Source organism: Buteo buteo, chromosome 8, assembly GCF_964188355.1.
Source record: "Buteo buteo chromosome 8, bButBut1.hap1.1, whole genome shotgun sequence".
Lineage (NCBI taxonomy): Eukaryota > Metazoa > Chordata > Aves > Accipitriformes > Accipitridae > Buteo > Buteo buteo.
The window spans coordinates 8,291,688-8,309,465 of NC_134178.1; the positions used below are offsets into that span (position 1 = coordinate 8,291,688).

General features: G+C 39.9%; 2 protein-coding genes across 2 annotated transcripts in view; one reads left to right on the forward strand and one right to left on the reverse strand.

Annotated features, from left to right (window-relative positions):
* RPGR (retinitis pigmentosa GTPase regulator) overlaps window positions 1-12,231 on the reverse strand; it is a 44,319-nt gene extending 32,088 nt beyond the window's left edge. The window contains exons 1-4 of the mRNA XM_075033554.1: window positions 12,111-12,231; window positions 9,825-9,950; window positions 3,783-3,875; window positions 1,114-1,176 (exon numbers count right to left, since the gene is read on the reverse strand). Coding sequence (XP_074889655.1) covers window positions 1,114-1,176; window positions 3,783-3,875; window positions 9,825-9,950; window positions 12,111-12,186 — 358 coding nt within the window. The 5' untranslated portion in view covers window positions 12,187-12,231. The remainder of the gene's footprint in view (window positions 1-1,113; window positions 1,177-3,782; window positions 3,876-9,824; window positions 9,951-12,110) is intronic.
* A 1,856-nt stretch (window positions 12,232-14,087) lies between these two features.
* Window positions 14,088-17,778, forward strand: part of OTC (ornithine transcarbamylase) — a 31,033-nt gene continuing 27,342 nt past the window's right edge. Inside the window, exon 1 of the mRNA XM_075034684.1 lies at window positions 14,088-14,164. Coding sequence (XP_074890785.1) covers window positions 14,088-14,164 — 77 coding nt within the window. The remainder of the gene's footprint in view (window positions 14,165-17,778) is intronic.

A 17,778-nucleotide genomic window follows, 5' to 3' on the forward strand; every position in this document is an offset into this window, starting at 1 on the left:
AGTACTGTGAATGAAATATATTTGTGCTTAGGTTTTTATTAGAAATATTGTACTCATTTTAATATTTAAATCAATTTTGATTTAATTAACTAGGTCTTTATTTTGTTTTAGAATCTAAAAATTTAAGTTAAAGCTGATGATTGATATTTTCAACTTAAGAGAACTTTAAGATTTATATTTTTAATTTTAGTATGTTTCACATCTAAAGTGCTCATCTATGATGAAAAAGATAAGGCCCATTAATAACACAAATCCAGACACAAATGTGATAAGCAACTGACATACAATTTATAAATGGTCCTTGCTATATAAATGGCCACAAATTCTCTAGCCAGTGTGTACACTAAAAGTGACTAATATTTACCCTGTGCAGTCTTGCATACTCAACTGTTATTAAAATGTTCTGGTTTATTCTAATAGTCTTATTTACAGTGCTCAGGGTCTACACATATATAAACCTCCTAATAATCAAACAATCCTCTTTATAACATTACTGCAAGCTAAAGGATTGCAACCACAAAGATGGCTATTCCATTACATAAATTTTAGAAGCATGACAAGAATTTGCATCAATTCTCTGTATACTGTCTCTCTAAAAATTTATTTTTTAGTTTAAATTTACAGTTTATTTATTTATAGCTTAATAAAGCAACTTGTCATTGAAATAGCAGACTCCCTTGTCTAACCAAAACACAACAAAATTTGAAGACTTAAAAACATTTGGTTCTACTGTATTCACTCAAATATATAACTTCACACTAATAAAGATAAATTATTTGTCAAAGGAAAATTTGAGTACAGATAGATAAAAAATACTAATATACCTTTACAGGGCTTAAATGAAATATTTGATAATTGTTAACCACACCTCAAATGCCAGCAAGAATTTTTTTCATCTACCTATTGCTAGTAAAAATATAACATTATTTTATAAATGCACTGGCTCAGAATAAATCAAGCATTCAAAGAACTGGATATCAAAACCCCAAGTTTTAATAGTCCCATTTTAATTTATTTTTCCTTCCTCAAGACTCCTGGGGTTCCTAATGTAATTTTGCATGAAAGCAAAGGAAGAAATCTATCTTTAATATGTATATAATATAGGTTACATACCTGTGTAAACTAAAGTGTGGTTTCTTCCACAAACAGCAAGTTTTGTTTTTTCTGGTTTTAAAGCTATGAATTAAAGCCAAAGGAGGGGGAAAAGTTATAAGCAAGCTGATAGCTGGTTCAATAACAAAATGTTCTATGCTCTAGAGGGAGCTCTGATTTTTTTCACATTTTTATCAACAGAATGATTACAAGATTCGTTGCCCATCTGAACGTAGCACATAACTTACTAAATCAGGATTCCCCCAAGACAAGAAAACAGATATAGACCTTAAAAACTTATAGCTGACGCTCAGGTTAACTTGATGATGGCTACTTCATCCTAACGCCACATTCCCCAGAATTTACCATTTATGGGATATGCCTCAAAGAAGATATCAAGTTGCAGGACAAAATGCATGCTTAAAGCTGTCTTCAGTTTTCATTAACAGTACTATTCTTAACTCCCTCTTATGCTTTTCTCACTATCTTAAATTTTTAAAATCATCCTGTTCTTTTGTCTTACCATCCCTATCTTCCTTCATTATGCACAGCTACCTTTTTTGCTAGACTTTTGGTCTGCACTGCCCTCTTACCGATCACTAACCTCAATTGCTAAGGAGAGTCCTATCTGGACTAGTGCCTAAAATTTTTGCATATACCATCCTGTCTCAATTTCAGCTCAATTACCATCCACCCATTGCATGTACTTCTCTGCAGTCTGGGCACTGTGAAAGACTGGGAATGTATGTGAGAGGAGTCAAGAGTTATTTTGGTGGGAGAGAGAAAATACAGAGGTGCCTTTTCTCCCATGGCAAATGCACTCCATTTCACAGAGGAAAAAAATTGCACTGACTTTTCCATCCTCTCTCCAACTACTGATCATTGCCAACAATTTCTCTTCTCTCAGCCATGTCCATGTGCCCTATACAGTGCTCTTAAAACAGCATTACTTTTTACATAATCTATCTTTAATTGCTTTTCCACTATGCTAGTCCATGACAAAGCCAACAACCATCACCCCTTTCAGAAACCCTTTTTCAGTTCTTCCAAATCAACTTTCACCAGCTCCATAACATTCAGATTAAAGTCCCTTCTACCAAGTCACTGAATAAATCTATCTACTTAAGCATGAACCATCTCTGGTCTACCACAGAGACACAAACATAAATTGTCCAAATTCAGGTTCCTGCCTATCCTATCCAACACCCACCACCACCACCAGGCTGGAACCATAACACTTCCAATGCTGGCTTCTTCCTACAATCTTAATTTGCTGCTTTATATCCCAAAACTCTACCTCCAACTTCAGAGATGATCTTCATCAGCTCTTCAGAAGCCCGTGCTCCCTAACCTTCCTCCCACTTAGGTTAATCAATTGTATTTAATGAGCCACGCTGTATTTACAACATTGCTGGTGATTTTTCATAACCGATTTCATTAGTCTCTAGTCAAGTCCCAGAAGATATTTTCTCAGAAAACATGCAGCCACAACCATTTGGATACTGAAATGTGTCCTTGCAACCCCGTTCCCAAAGCCAAGTGATGACTGAAATCTAGTCAGAAATGCTCCAGGACTTTCTTCCGCTGCCTACTGCCAAGAGAAGAAAGATACCCGCCTTGTGACTTTTTTCAATGGATGCCAGGTCTGGTTTGAATTGCTGTCATCTTCTCTTCATCTTTTATTCGCCATTGCAATTTGACAGTAAAAAAAAACCCAGACAACTGACACCCAATCCATTTAAGCCAAGGGAAGAATCAATCTCTCACATGGCTGATAGATGAAGTGAACCTGAAAGTAGCTGCATTCTCCCTCTGAAGTGAAATACAGAGGAGCAGATAAAGGACAGCAGAATAAACTAAATCAGGAGGAAGAGAGTTTGAACAAGCAGGATAATTTGTTTTTAACAATAAGTTAACAGATCGATCTGCTGGCAGAAAGGATGAGGATAAACATTTAATGGTGAAAAGAAATGTGTTAATGGGATAGATCTGACTTGACATAAGTAAGGGGACAGGGAAAAAGTATTGACTTAGTTTTGTTTGACAAGATAAAACCAGCCAGGAAAGATCAAGAAGGTAACAGTGCAATGAAAACATATTTTACAACACATGAAAGAATATGGGCATTTATTTTACTGCTTACATATAATACAATAATATATATATTACTGCTTATATATAATACAAATATATTAACATTTATGCCCGCTCAGGCACTTCTTATACTTGCTAAAAATGCAGTAGTAGTTGTAGAAAGTTCCTGATAGATTTTTTCATTTATAAAGGTGCTTAAACAGAAGTGATACAAAGGTTACACAATGGTGTTGGAAGTCTGATTTCTAACACTTAGACAACACTGCAGAGACCAAGCATTTGATTAATGTCTTTGCAGTCACAATGAAGATGTGGTTTGTCAGAAAAGGCAAATATTACATAAAATGACAGCCCTCAAAAATAGACGGGATTTTATGTATCTGAAGTAATCTTCAGACGCAAAAGGACCCAGAATCTAGAACTGATGAAAAATCAATCAGGAATCCTTTTAAGGTACCTTTATGAGCTTGTGCAGTAATATGCTACACATGATGAGTAAAGAAGGCAGAAATAGTTACTTTGGAACTGCATCTTAGGAAGTGCCTTCTCACAAGGGTCTCCTTTCAAAAAGACAAAAAGAGAAAAATTAAACAAACCTTTAACACATGTTGGTTTGCTGACAGTGTTCTTTGATCCTAGTCCTAATTGGCCCCAGTTGTTACTGCCAAACATGTATAGTTTACCATTCCCTGAAAAAAAAATGCACAGTCAGAATCCATACAAGTGTTTGAATACCTCATTCAAGACAAGATGGTCTTCACACACTATGCTATTTATTACTTCCTTTTTAATGTAAGGTTTAAGATTAGGCAGTACAATATTGAAGTGTAAACAATAATTAACGTCCTCCTGATTTTTCAGTACAAAAGTAGTAATTGCATTTTTTAAGTAAGAAATCCTCAGTCAGAAGAAGAGACAAAAAGCAGAACAAACATTATCTCCTTTAATTACAGGGCAGATAAAGTGCTCTTCAGAAAATAAAACGTTGTACCCTTGGACAGACCCTGCAGTTCAGAAACCACAGGGTCTATAGGCCTACTTATAAAATAACAGCACATTTAACTGAGCACCCACATCTTTTGCCCCAAAGACAGGAATGAATAATGCAGCTATATAATTAATACAAACACAATTTTGTAATCAGCTTCTGTTTGGGGGGGCAGATATTTCTTTTACTGCTATGTCTTCTCTTAAAATGATTTACAAATTCGCACTCCTACAGAACATAGTTTCTGATAAAATTTCAAATGTGTCCACAAATTGTATTAATTTGTCACCCTGCATATAAAGAAGGAATGCATAAAAACACCATGCAGTCAGAGAGTTTTGTAAACGGAAATGCAAACATTAGATTACAGATCTTCAACAGGAGCAATGCTAGAATCGTATTTCAGAAACTGGTATGATGCATCATTGAACTTGCAGGTTTGACCATTACAAAAAATGAACTGTTGCAATTCCGAATAACCAGAGTTTTTTTAAGAGGATGGTATATGAACAGATGAAACGTTTGTCATCGGGCATGCAAATTAACCAAAACTGACTACTGACAATACCTTAAAATGAATTCAGTTCAGTTCAGTTTTTAAACTATTACCTTTTGTAAAGCTCTGAAGTTCACACCCAAAGATAAAACCCTTGTTCCAACAGAAATCTTTGCAAAACAATAGAAACTAATTTGTCAAAAATGCCTGACCTCTTACAACTGTTAAAAGGAGTTTATTTACTTTTGATGGTCTGCATGAGTTAGACTCCACCACAAGGCCGTCACATAAACAAACTTTGTCACCCTAGCCATCAACTGCTATCACATGATTGCAACACATAACAGCAATTCCACATAATGATGCCAAAATATTATCGCTGTTTGTACTTAAGTAGTGTAGGTTCCCAGTGAAGGTTCTGAATGTGATTTACCAAGACCCTGAAATACGATATTGAAAAGTTTAAAATAGAACAAAAATACTTACTCTGTTAAAAAAAAATCCATTTATTTTCTTAAATATAACCACATAGTTAAAAAAAAAACCAACAACAACTAACAATAACTATTATCTAAAGTCCCAATCAAATTATTAGATTTGACAATTTTTAGAACATGGGGCTATGTGTCAGTATTATGTCTTTCTAAGAAAGCTGGAAGGAGAAAAAAGTCTGAGGTCAAGTCTACACTCATGGTGTTTTACTAATAGCATTTATATCACCATCCTGATTTTGATAATGCAATCACGTTGCCATCTGTCACTGAAAGCCAAACACACCTTAACAGAAAGAATTTTTATTAGCAAATGGCATCCTATATTAGTATATGCTCCCTTGTATCCTTGGTTTATACTTTCCAACTGCCTTTATAAGAAAGCAGTACTCCTGTGGGAATACGATGCCAAGCTGCCATAATTCAATTTAAGCACATTTTCTTTTATCCATTCAAAATTCCAACAGGTCATGCTTTTCATCCTCTAATCTGCTGTTTCTTACACCAGTCTTTAAATTCTCAGGCATTGATTGCTTTCTAAGTCAAGGAGCTTAATAGATGAGAGGAATTTTTTTACATTCTTTTACAACTGAGTGACAGCCTTTTATAATTTCAGGCTTTCAACACTTAGCAGTGTAACAGAAAATAAGAAAACTGCAAAGCAAGTAATTCAGACAGTGAATGAAAACTAGTAGGCACTACAGAGGAACCTAAACAAATGCCTGTAATGAAGCAACATTTCTGGGTCTGTACAGCAAATCAGGTTTTGGGACAGACATGATGCAATCTAAGCTGGCCAGGAAACACGACGCAATTTTGTATGCAAAAGGTCCTATTTTCATAATTGCATACTGAGATATCTCCAGTCATCACCACAGATGCACTGAAGTGAGAACTAATTCAACAGCAAACAGGCAAGGATCATATTTCAAAACTTTGCAAATTCAGATTGCTCTTGGTTTTCTGCTTCCACTTTGGTGCTGACATACAGAGATTGTGGCCATCTGCCAGCTGGAATGGCTGACAGAAGACTGCTCTGGCAGAGTAAGATTATGACTCTGGGCAGCAGAAGGGAAACAACAGGACATAAAGAAAGGGACTACTCAGACTATTTTGGTGATGTAAACAGACTTGCAACACCAGTCCCTACCTTCATCCCAATGTAAGACTGGAGTATTTCTCCAACATATGTATGTATTGGCATATCACCAGCAGATGTTTCACCAACATCAATTCAGGGCTATTAGGGAAGCCACAAGATGCTTACAGCTTTAAGAACAGAGGTTTTGCGAGAGACTTCAGGAAGAGAATGTCTCCTAACCAGTACACTCCTCATATGAGCAGCTGCTACCACAACTGTGATTCTTGGGAACCCAATCTGTCATGTGCTCCCCTGGTTCATGAAGCGCTACTAAGGGCATTCATTCAGCAGCTGAATTATTAAAATATATATATAAAAATTATTAAAATTAATATACAATTCAAATAAATCTCACAAAAATGGGAATGACATCTGTTTTGTTAGGCAAATCATGATATTCTCAAAATAAAAGCTTTATTGAGCAATAAGAACAGTCACACTTAGGACATTTAGTATCACACAAACAGAAACAGCGCAGTACGTTGCTTGCTCCTACACGTATCAAAGATCAACACAAACATGTACTAATCTTTCTCATTTTCCCCTTGCAGTTGATGCAAAAGATACTGTGCCATGTTCTGATGGCCTGCTTGTAGGCAGAAAGAATAGAAGGAAACTGGTGTCCAAAGACCTGGAGAGATTCCAAAGTCTCTGTGGTGTAAATTCTTTAATGTTTAATGCCTTGCAAAACTCAAAATTATGAGCATACTCTCTTGTTTTGGTTCCATATGCACCTCTTTTCACTCCTACTTTTACACTTGATACTTCTTTCTTTCCTTCTACCCTCTTGCACTGGGGGCTTCATTTCTCTCCAGAGCTCTGAGTTCAGAAAATGTGTCTTCTGTCATCATCATTTTCCCCCTTGTGAACAGGATCAGCCTCTTTGATCAAATGTGGGCAAGCTGCCTAGGACACTCTAATCAAGGCAAATAAACAATAAGACAGCTGTTAACTTTAGGAGTTTTGTAGAAAAGAAACTTAATAGAAAGGTATTGGGAGGAGATTCTTAAAAACATGCGCAACATCACTTACTTCACACCAGCTTCCAACAGGATGAATAAATTGGCTTTCCAATGCCTGCAGTTACAGAAGATGCAGGGAGTGGACTGTCAGTATTCTTGGGCAAAAAAAATATAGAAATGGGGCAAGAAACATTATTAAACATATTACAAGTGATGCTGGAAAATATACTGCTCATGACTGTGTTAAAGAACTAAAGACGACAACTGCTTAAAAAAAATTCCGGCTCAAACATTTTAATGAAGATTGTGCTAAAGGTAGAGAGCAAATGAATAAACAAACACAAATTTCAATCCCAGACTCCAAAAACTGGAGAAGAAAATGTTTCTCTGACTAGCTCAGCAAGACAACTCAAAGTCAGAAAGTAACTATCACTGGTCCTTTCTATTCCAACATACAGCTACAGTATGTAAATAAAGTTTTGGACTCTAACTCCTGACCTAGAAAGTCAGAGAACAAAGTATTTTACATTTACTTTACACTTTTCTCCCTAGAAGTCATATAGGAATATTGATGCTGGATTAGATGAAAGCAGTATTTGAAGTTTTCTGAATATTTTGTTTGAACGCTAAATATTAGTTCCTGTACAGTTTCTTCATTTGCATTCAGTCAAGGTTCAGTGTTTGATGTAGCTGTCTTTCCAGCCCAAAACCAGCTTTAAGGAATGTTTTGTATCGGTTTGGGTGATTGTTGAGACATGTTAGTATAAAACTGATCTATTTCTATTAGATTTGAATCTACCTCATATTCCCACTCTCCCCTGCATACATAGGTCCCACCACCTCTTCCAGGGGTGGAAAAAAAAGGATGGCGGAATTTTGTGACCTGTAAATAAAGACTGAAAATAAAATGAAGCATGCATTAAGACACACCTGCTTGAGATACTTTTCCTTCCTCGGTGATGTTTGTCTTTTATCTCTTCCAGGTCAGGTTCAGCTGGATTTCAGGAAGCTCCTGGTTTCCCACAAGGTCTGTACCCTTCTCAGTAAAGTCATTATCGGCATGCACTTCTGGACGTTTTATTCCAGGTGTTACTGCAGTTCAATGTCATTCATGAAGGGCTGTAATTCCACTGTATCATCCAACTCCATCTAACAGCAGAAATGCGAGGTGCACACGGGCATGCACAGGTGTGAAGAACAAATGAGGGACAAAGGTTTTCTGTTTCCCTTCTTCACTTTTTTTGTACGGCTCTTGCAGTTTCTCTACCTTTGCTCGTTGTTGATCAGTATTTTACCCTCACTTTTACCTCTAATTTACAATGTCCCAAAATACCTTCTGGTCCCAAAGAAATTTTGTACTCATGCTTCTACAGTTCCTTCTCCTCAAAAGCTTTGGGAAAATAAAGATCGGATTAACTAGAAGCTTCTCTGGTGACTTATCGGCACACTGCAACAGCAAAGGCCAGCTACAGAGACATTTTTGAAACACGCTGCATAGATTAAAACAACAGGGAGAAGGGGAGATAGTAGAGAAATGATGCTGCATGCAAACCTATGCAAGCTGACTTCTTCAAAAGCTTTATCTAAGTGGCTGCTATTACAGTGACATGGGAGTTAGGGGACTGTTGCTGATGAGGGTAACAGTGCTGGCGCAGGCACGTGCTGAGGGAATGCAAGGAGGCAATTTAAATTGACCAGTCTAAACTGAGAATTATACTAGTGTTATTTCAAACTGGGTGTGGGTATATCAAAGGATATATATAAAAAAATTTTCAAAAGGGAAATTTCATAGTGTCCCACGCTACATTCTGACTAATTTTATGCAACAGGCAATTTAATAGAACTGGTTCAATCCAAGAAAAAGTGTCAGGTTTCGTTCCAAATAAACTATTCATGGATAATTCATCTTCTATAAAGTTAGGCTTGAAAAATTAATTGTGCAATTTCACAAATTCTTCAATGAGTATTGTTTCCATCATTTCAAAGCAATGAAAATAAAAATTAATACTGCTCACTGTATTGATCTGAGCTTCTTTGAATGCTTTGGTAATTTATTTCTGATTTTAGTAGGATTTTCTGAAGTTTTTGGAGTTGCTCTTTCAAAGGTTATTTTCAGTTGACAGTTAACAGTAATTCGAATCTTTATTTCAGAGATACAGTTTTATCTATTGTTTCAGGTAGATTCCTAGTGAACTTGTTGACTGTGTTCAACAGATACTGTTTACTTCCAGGATACAAACCTCCATATTTAAGATTGCCTACTAAACACTGTCAGATTCACAAGAAACATTCAAGCCGAACAAAGTCATGCTTACTTTAAATCCTGTGCGATACATTCAGTTATTACAGATTCCCTTACGACAGTTCTTGGTCATGTCTTGTGAGAACCTTCAGTGATCTCACACTAACTTCAAAGGCATCTGATAGCTCCCACAGAACAGTCCTCTCTCCTCTCCACAACCTCATCTGATATATTACCTCAGGATTCACATAAAAATCATACTTTCCAAGCTGTCCAAGTATATAACCTTTTATCATATACTCTATTTCCAATACTGACCTGTAACAATAGCAGTATGTTCATCTCCACATGATATAAGTACAGGCTTGTCATTTTTGAACCAGAACTTGCTAGGAATATCTTCTGCAAATTTGCTTTTTCCAAATGTGAAAACAGCACCTGATTCTGAAACACAAAAAGGTAATGTCAATTTTAGTGAAAACAAATTTTGCCTCATACATTTTGAAATGGTCAATTCCTACTAATTCAACTGCACATTTTAGTTTCCTATCTTTTTCTTTTTTTAAAAAATGGCTGAAGCGTTTTATTCCATTCTGTTTCACCAAGACTACTTCATTTTCAGGCTCACATTTTAGTCCTTCTGATTCTTCTTAGCTTCCATGAATTTTCTAATAGAACAGGTATTGTTGTTGGTATATTGTGTTCTGAGGACATAATTTATTCTAAAGTACACTATTGTACTTTACCCTCTAAGAAAAACTACTAGGTATATAAAAGAAAGAATAAAGAACTCTGAATAACTGCCCCCAGAAAGTAAAATAAGAAGCTCATCCTGAAAGCAGGTCGGGACAAAGAGTTCTCACTTACGTTTATACTTGAATTCAAACAGGTTTTCCAAATTGGATTAGAGAGAGAGAGACACACACACTGTAAAGAGGTGACAGGCTCCAAACTGACCACTCTTCCTCACCCATCTCAAAAGATACATGTGCTCTAAAAATGTCCCCCTAAAATCGAAACTCTCAGCCTTCAGAACATGGGTTGGAACAACCGTCTTTGATCATCAAACCATGATCTAAAAAAACCCAAACAAAATGACCCCAAAATAAAGTCCAGACAGCTCTTCTGCCCTTGTAATCTGTCTAGTTTTCTCAAGTCTTCCCACTTTCAAAAGTGTCAGCAATATTGTTTTAAAACATAGAATGTTAACTATTCATTCACCTTTTGGTTAAGCATGTGGCTTGACGCAGTAAATATTAATTCTACAGGAAAATAAATGAACTTACAAGTTAAATAATTTGCCAAAAGCCATGCAGACATTGTGGCAAAGCACAATTAGACCTCCTATTTTAAAATGTCAAACCTTGTGCTTTAAGCATAGAGTAATTTTTTGAGAAAGAAAACAAGGAGAAAAACCAAGCCTTTGCCTTGCAAACTTTCTGTTAACATGTAAGCTATGATAACACAAATACAAACAGTAACACTAGACTGCTTCTGTAAAATTACATAATTTGATAGTAACATGGAATCAACTTCGTGTATTTACTTTCAAAGAAAACAATCAATAGTCTGCACCCCAGCTCCGAAACTGAAAGTTCACTCTTTAAATTTGATATTAATTTTGAAATGATTCTTTAATGCAAAAGTTTCCCATATTCGCAAATGACATGTTATTTTACGCATCAGGCTCAGCAGACACGTATAAAATTGTATTTACTACCCCTCTAGATGCGTTTCACCATTTTATTAAAAACAAGCCTTGTGTAGACGAATTCAAGCCTTTTTAAAGAAATGGTGAGTTTTTCCTCATTTTATGCAGACACACCTACAACCACAGGCATGCTAGAATGCACCTGAAAACTCTATTTTAAGTCTTAATCTCCAGCCAGACAGCCATGCTGCATATTCGAATGTGCTTACAGTGATCTCTATGGCACTCATGCCAAAGTAGAGCTCGCTGGTTCATTTCTTTTTCTTTCAGATGCGTTAACGTGAAAATATAATTTTTTTTTTAATTCAATGTATGCAAAAAGCAGTTTAGTTCACAAACATCCTTCGTACCTCCAACATTTCCCAACTGCAACCAAAGCCATCACCCGGGAAATTAAATCCTACCAATTCACAGAATTAAACCCCACACAACATAAATGAGGTTTTTGCTGTCTCGGCACCTGGCAAATGCCTAACAATTACCGTAGGTCGAGCCGCGGAGCAAAACTCATTTACTAACTGAAAAAAACCCCTCCTGCCTACTTAACGCTGCACTACTACACCACGCCGGTGACGACAGCAAGGTTGCCCCCGTCTAATCTCTGACGTCAGCGCACGTCTTCCTCCCCAGGCGCCGGAAGACACCGGCCCGAGCCGGCGGCCCGCACCGGCAGGCCGGAGAGGAGCCGGGGGCGGCCGCGAAGCTCAGAGCGGGACCACCGCGGGGGGACCGCGGCCTCACGCCGGGGCAGGGAGGCGGCCGTTGGGGCGCCGGTGATGGCGCCCACAGCCGCCGCGGTGGTGGGGGAAGCGGGCGGGGAACGCCACAAGGCGGACGAGGTCCCCCGACCCGACCCGCAGCTCCGTCCCCTGTGAGGGAGCGGCAACACTCACCGGGCACCGGCAGCTCGTCCTCCTCGGCGGGCTCGGCCATGGCAGCTAGCGGCGGGCGGCCGCCCCCGCGCCCCATGCACAGCGGCGGCGGCCGGCCGGAAGTAAACAGAGGCCCTGCCACGGGCAACGGCCATAGAGAGCGGCGCAGCGCCCGCCGACGAAGCCAACCGCCGGGAGGAGGCGCGGCCTGCGGGCTGGCGGTGGGGTGGGGGTGGCAGCGCCCCCTGGCGGCCGGAGGACGCCTGCGGGTCCCCCCCCCGCCATCTTGATGTTCCCCTCAGCCGACGGCTGGTTGTCCGTTTCTCCCCACGGACGGGGAGCACGGACCGGCCACGGCACGGCGGGTGGGGGCTCACGGGTGCTGAAAGGAGGGAAGAGTCACCTCCCTTGGAAGGCCCTTGCGAGAGTTATCTCCAGCAGAGTGTGGTTTTCCTGGCACTGTCCCGGCATGCCATGGTGTCGTTTTGCTGCTGTCACCCCAAATTTAAGACAAGTGCATCGCACCAACAGCAATGCCAACATCGGCCCAACTCTCCTCCTGCGCCTGGTGCTGCTGCTCGCTCACAGGAGCTTAGGAGGGAATTGGTCCACACACGAACTGGTGTCAGGCAGTCCCTGTACAGGGGCAACCTGGCAAAGGGGCACTGGCACTGTCCCCTCCCTGTGGGGCTGCCAGATGAGACTGGGGGCCTTGGCATCTCGACCACCTTCCTTTTCCCTGCCGTCTGTTCTCCTGGGTACCACTGGTGACACACGCTCAGTCCCCAGGGGCTGGGCTTGAAGGCCATGGGAGTCATTTGCCAGAGAAGGGCAACTAAGAGGGAAACCGTGGCCTGGGTTTCTTCTCTATGTGCAGCTCTTCTGGCTCTTTCATTCCCTTCCCATTCATTTCTGTTGGGTTTTGCTTCTGCCTGGCATTTCCCCTGGCAAGTGCTGCGTTTTCCAAGCATCTCAGGGTTGGTTTGGTCTGAGGGGTCCTGAACAAATCCCACCAAGATCTATCACCCTGCATGACTTTTTCACAGCAGTCTTTCTTTCTGGGGAAGTAATTTTTTTTTCTGTGTTTTAATTATATGATCCTCACATTGCAATTTCAACATATCGCCTTCTCTGACAGATATGCCATCACCTTGATTTACACAAGTACGCTTCTCCTTACACAGAGGAGGAAATGAGAAAGTAATGGTCATATTTCAAAACCACCTACAGTGCAGGTGGCATAAAATCTTATCTGACAATTATATCTGAAGATAGAGATTTAAATGAAATCACTTTAGTATTTAGCAATTGACAACCATCAGATTATACAGCAAGCAGTTTAATGTAAGGAGGTCTGCAGGCTGCAATATTTAAGTTTCTGGGCCTCACTGAGGGCTGCTTAACACTACCGTAGCACAATTGAAAACTCGGTCCAAAAAAACCCCAGGAAAATATACATTTTTTTAATGTAGCCCTTCTCCATTCTTGTCAGGGCCCTGAGGGCACAAATAAACCTTAATGACCCTGCCCAGCCCCACACGCGTGGGCCCAGGACCCTCATTTCGGCTCAGCGCGGGGCCGTCAGTCCCTGCCCAGGCTGTGCTAGGGCTGGGGAGCCCCCACGGTCACGCCACCCCGCTTGTGCTGCACCCTGAACAAATCTTCTTTTTCCTGTTTCTGCTAGCACGTGCTCCTGTACAAATATTTAACAAACGCGACATTGCTACAAAGTGGTATTGACACAGGTAGGATATGATGGGCCCACAGCAAAGAGCACAAACGGCGAGTGGTGCAACGGGCCCTGTGAGAAATCTCTATCGGTAGAGTTTGACCAAGGAAAAGCTTCGGTGTCAGCCCACACCAAGCCCAGCCCTGGCTAGGACAACCAAAGCGAAGACTTTGCTTCTTGGTTTTCCCTCATCTGCACTCTCTGCTTCATACGCCTTTGTTTCTCTTTACCTTATTTGTGGGACTGAGAGAGTCCAACGCGAACGGAAGATGCTGTTTAACGTGAGGAACTTCTTCAGGATGGCAAAACTAACAGGCACCAGCAAGCAGCTGCTGCGACAGTTTTGGTAAGCTTATCCTTTAGTTTTGTCTGGCGTTCAGTGACAGTCAGAAACCTGGAGACAAAAGCAGCTGAATCGTGTGAAGGAGTGAGTGTTTCAGAGAAAGGCGCTTTCTTTTCTGTATTTTTAGTGCCCTTTTGCCTCCCAAGGCAGCAGGTTCTACATCTTCGGGAGGCTGGAGGATTTTCCCTTTTAATGTCTGTGAAATGCTGTTAATTCTTTCTGTGGGATTTAGCAGCAAAGTCAAGAAGGAATGTTTCTTCTTGAGGTCAGTGTATGCTGCAGGTACTGTAATCAATAAATAACTATCTGAATAAAGTACAGGAAATTCTTATGCATTTAGACAATTATCATGGCTAGTACCAGGGAGGAAATTCTCTCCTTGAAGCTGCAAGGTGAATCTGTACTTTGGTATTTTTTTGTCTCTATATACACTGGAGGTGTGCAGGAAAAGCATGATGTGATATGAGGTTCACAGTTAATGAGGTAGACCTGGCTCCATGACCTGGCTTTGGTTTCTTTCTTCAGCCACATAGACGTGTCTGTGCCCCGTGCCTTCATACCTGTATCGCATTGTTTCAGTAAGCTGCTTCTCATAGAATTGTTTAGGTTGGAAAAGACCTTCAAGAACATCGAGTCCAACCATCATCCATGCCCACTAAACCATGTTCTGGAGCACGTTGTCTACGTGCTTTTTGAATACCTCCAGGGATGGTGACTCAACCACCTCCCTGGGCAGCCTATTCCAATGTCTGACAACCCTCTCAGTAAAGAATTTTTGCTAATATCCAACCTAAACCTCCCTTGCTGCAACTTGAGGCCATTTCCTCTTCTCATGCTTGTCACATCTCCAGAATCAGGTTAAAATTAGACTTGAAACTTAATTCCACATCTTCCTATGTTTTTATGTTGGTGTCAATAAAAATAGCATTAACAGCGTTATGTAACAAATTATTAGTTCTAGAAGACAATATATGGCAATTTCACATTCACGGGAATCCTAATATGCAATAAGTCATTTTTATTTATCATTTCTACATTACATCAGATGAAAAACAAATGTTTATCCAAGTTCTGTGATTTGTTTGCTACAGTTTTAAAGTGGTGATAATTGTTTTATGGATTTTGGGTTTTTGCTGCTGGCAACTTCCTCTGCTAGATGATAGAAAAGCAAGTTTGGAAAACAACTGCAGTAAAGCTGGTTTTCCAATAAAGTCATCCAATTTCTTAAGCTTCCCACATAATGTTTGTTATTTTTAGGGGTTTTTTTAACATTATATCATAATGTTGGCGTAAGCTATCACCACTGTCTATGACCATTGCAAGTTAAGCACACTGTGGTTGATACTGCAGGATAACATATCTATCAGTCTGTGCTAATGGTCCAAAGCAATTGCTATCCCTGCTCAAAAAGGAATAAGCCAACTGCTTGACCATGCAATTCTGCCTGTTACATTTTAACTTTGGTATGTTGTCTCATGATCCTTCTCTGGAATTTATTTGTCCACTTCTGCCTCTCTTTCAGAGGATGTGGGCAACAGGGAAGGGAACAGGTTTCTTGGAGGTCATAGCAATAAAACAGAATGATCATGGGAACATAGAGGTCAGGAGCAGACCTCTAGTCCAACTTCCTGCTTGTAGCCTGACAACAGCATATGAGGTCAGCTATATCTTTGCTTAGCCACGTCTTGAAAATCTCCAAGGATGGTAATTCCAAGTCCTCTCTGGGTAACCAATTTTAGTGCTTCACTATCTAGCAGTGCAGAAATTAGAGGTGGATATTTCTCAGTCCAATTCTCAATCATGCTGAGTGGTAGAACAAGACCAATGAACAGAAGTTTTTGCTTGGCAGGTTGAGATTAGACAATCTCTTACTCCCTGGAAGGAACTGTAGGCTGCAATTAGAAACTCAAGGAGCAGCACCAAAGCTGCTCTGGAAACAATGCAGCGAAGGAGAGTAGAGTGAGAAACAGCAAGCAATTGCATAGATTTTAAAACAGGACAAGTATTTTTTTGTTCCCCCAAACTGGATAGAGTAGCAAATCCCTGTTCTGAAAAATGATAATAATAAAAAAGTCGCAGTTAGGATACTAATTTCCTTCAGAATATACACATTGAAGTTAGAGCCAATCCCTTGAATATCAACTAAGAGCCTTGGTATTCAAGGCTGGATTTCAGTAGCTTACCTTGGTAGGCTGTTTTTCATGCTATGGTGGAAGCTGCCTGATCCATGAATGCCTAGCCTTTCTTATAATGTCAGGTATACTCTATTCTGCAGCTGTTGAATGTAGAAGTGCAGGAAATAATTCTGCTAGCTCTGTAACACCCACTTCAAATTCAAAAATGGGGCATTTGAATGCTTCCGAACTGTTTCTAGGTTGTTTAACTCAGGTTGGAGGCAAGCATGGGGACAGAAGGATAACACTTATAGCAAAATATATAACTTTATTTTACTAAACATTGCAATGCTATGAAGGTTAGTCTTTATGGCTTGGAGATGTGCATTATTATTTTAAATGGTACTGCTACAATTATTTATCACTTAACTCACACATACAGTTCAGACTGTATTTCACTTAAGAATCAATTTTCAGAGACTCTTCAGGAAAATAGATGGGCAACATTACTCTAAACTTAGAAAACAAGAAATCCACTCCTTTATCTGTGTGGAACTACAGAAAAGTCCAGCCCTTCTGCAGTTTGGGGGCTTGTGCAGACACTGGACTCTGATGGTGCACATTGATGGGCATCTTTGTGGTGCTTTGGCTTAGCTTAGTGGTGGATCCTCTGGCAGTCTGCATAATCTCTGGAACACATTGCCCTGATATATGATGGCATATACTGCATTCCAGCAATATTAATCTGTAGGGCATCTGCATGGGCTACTTCTTCATACATTCTCCATGTTTCCACTGTTACACATAATCCTTTTCACTGTGAAAAAAGTCTGCTTAGTAATGACGGTGGTATAATGTGTATCTAAAGCACTTTTAAGGTGTCCAGAAGGAAAACACACAGTATTTAGATATCTTCAGTTAAAGAAAAAATTCTGCTATATGATTTGAAAAGTTGTGCAGTTTGTACTGTGATGTCAAACGGACAGTAATAGTGTGTGGTACCATTCCCTTAAGAGCTGCTTTCTTCCTCCAATTTCGGTTGGAGCCTGTGCCACAAAATTCTGCAGAAAAAGTCTTTTCTTCCAGATTTAACTAATAGAACTGCAAAATCTTTAGAAGCCGTACCAGGGCTTTTATTCATTGGAATTAACAGAAGAATGAACAGAGATTCTGGAGTTTTGCCCTGAATTTTCTTAGCTGTGGGTTCCAGGGCTTGCCTATTGGCAGGTGCTGTAATAGAGCCTGGCCTCAAAAGTGAGCTAGAGGGAAGCCTACTTAGGAATACAAAAGCAGAAGCTGCACTCAGTCCATTTGTTTGCATTGCTTTGGTCTCCATTTCATCAGATCAGTCTAAACCCGCTGCATTTAATTAAAAAGACGTGTTTAGCTTGTACCCATCCAAACCTTAGCAAGAGTACAGTGCAGGCTGTGTTATGCTAAGGAGCGCTGTAGGTATAGTGTCAGAGACAGGGCTAAGCTGCCACTCTCCCTTATTAAGCCCTT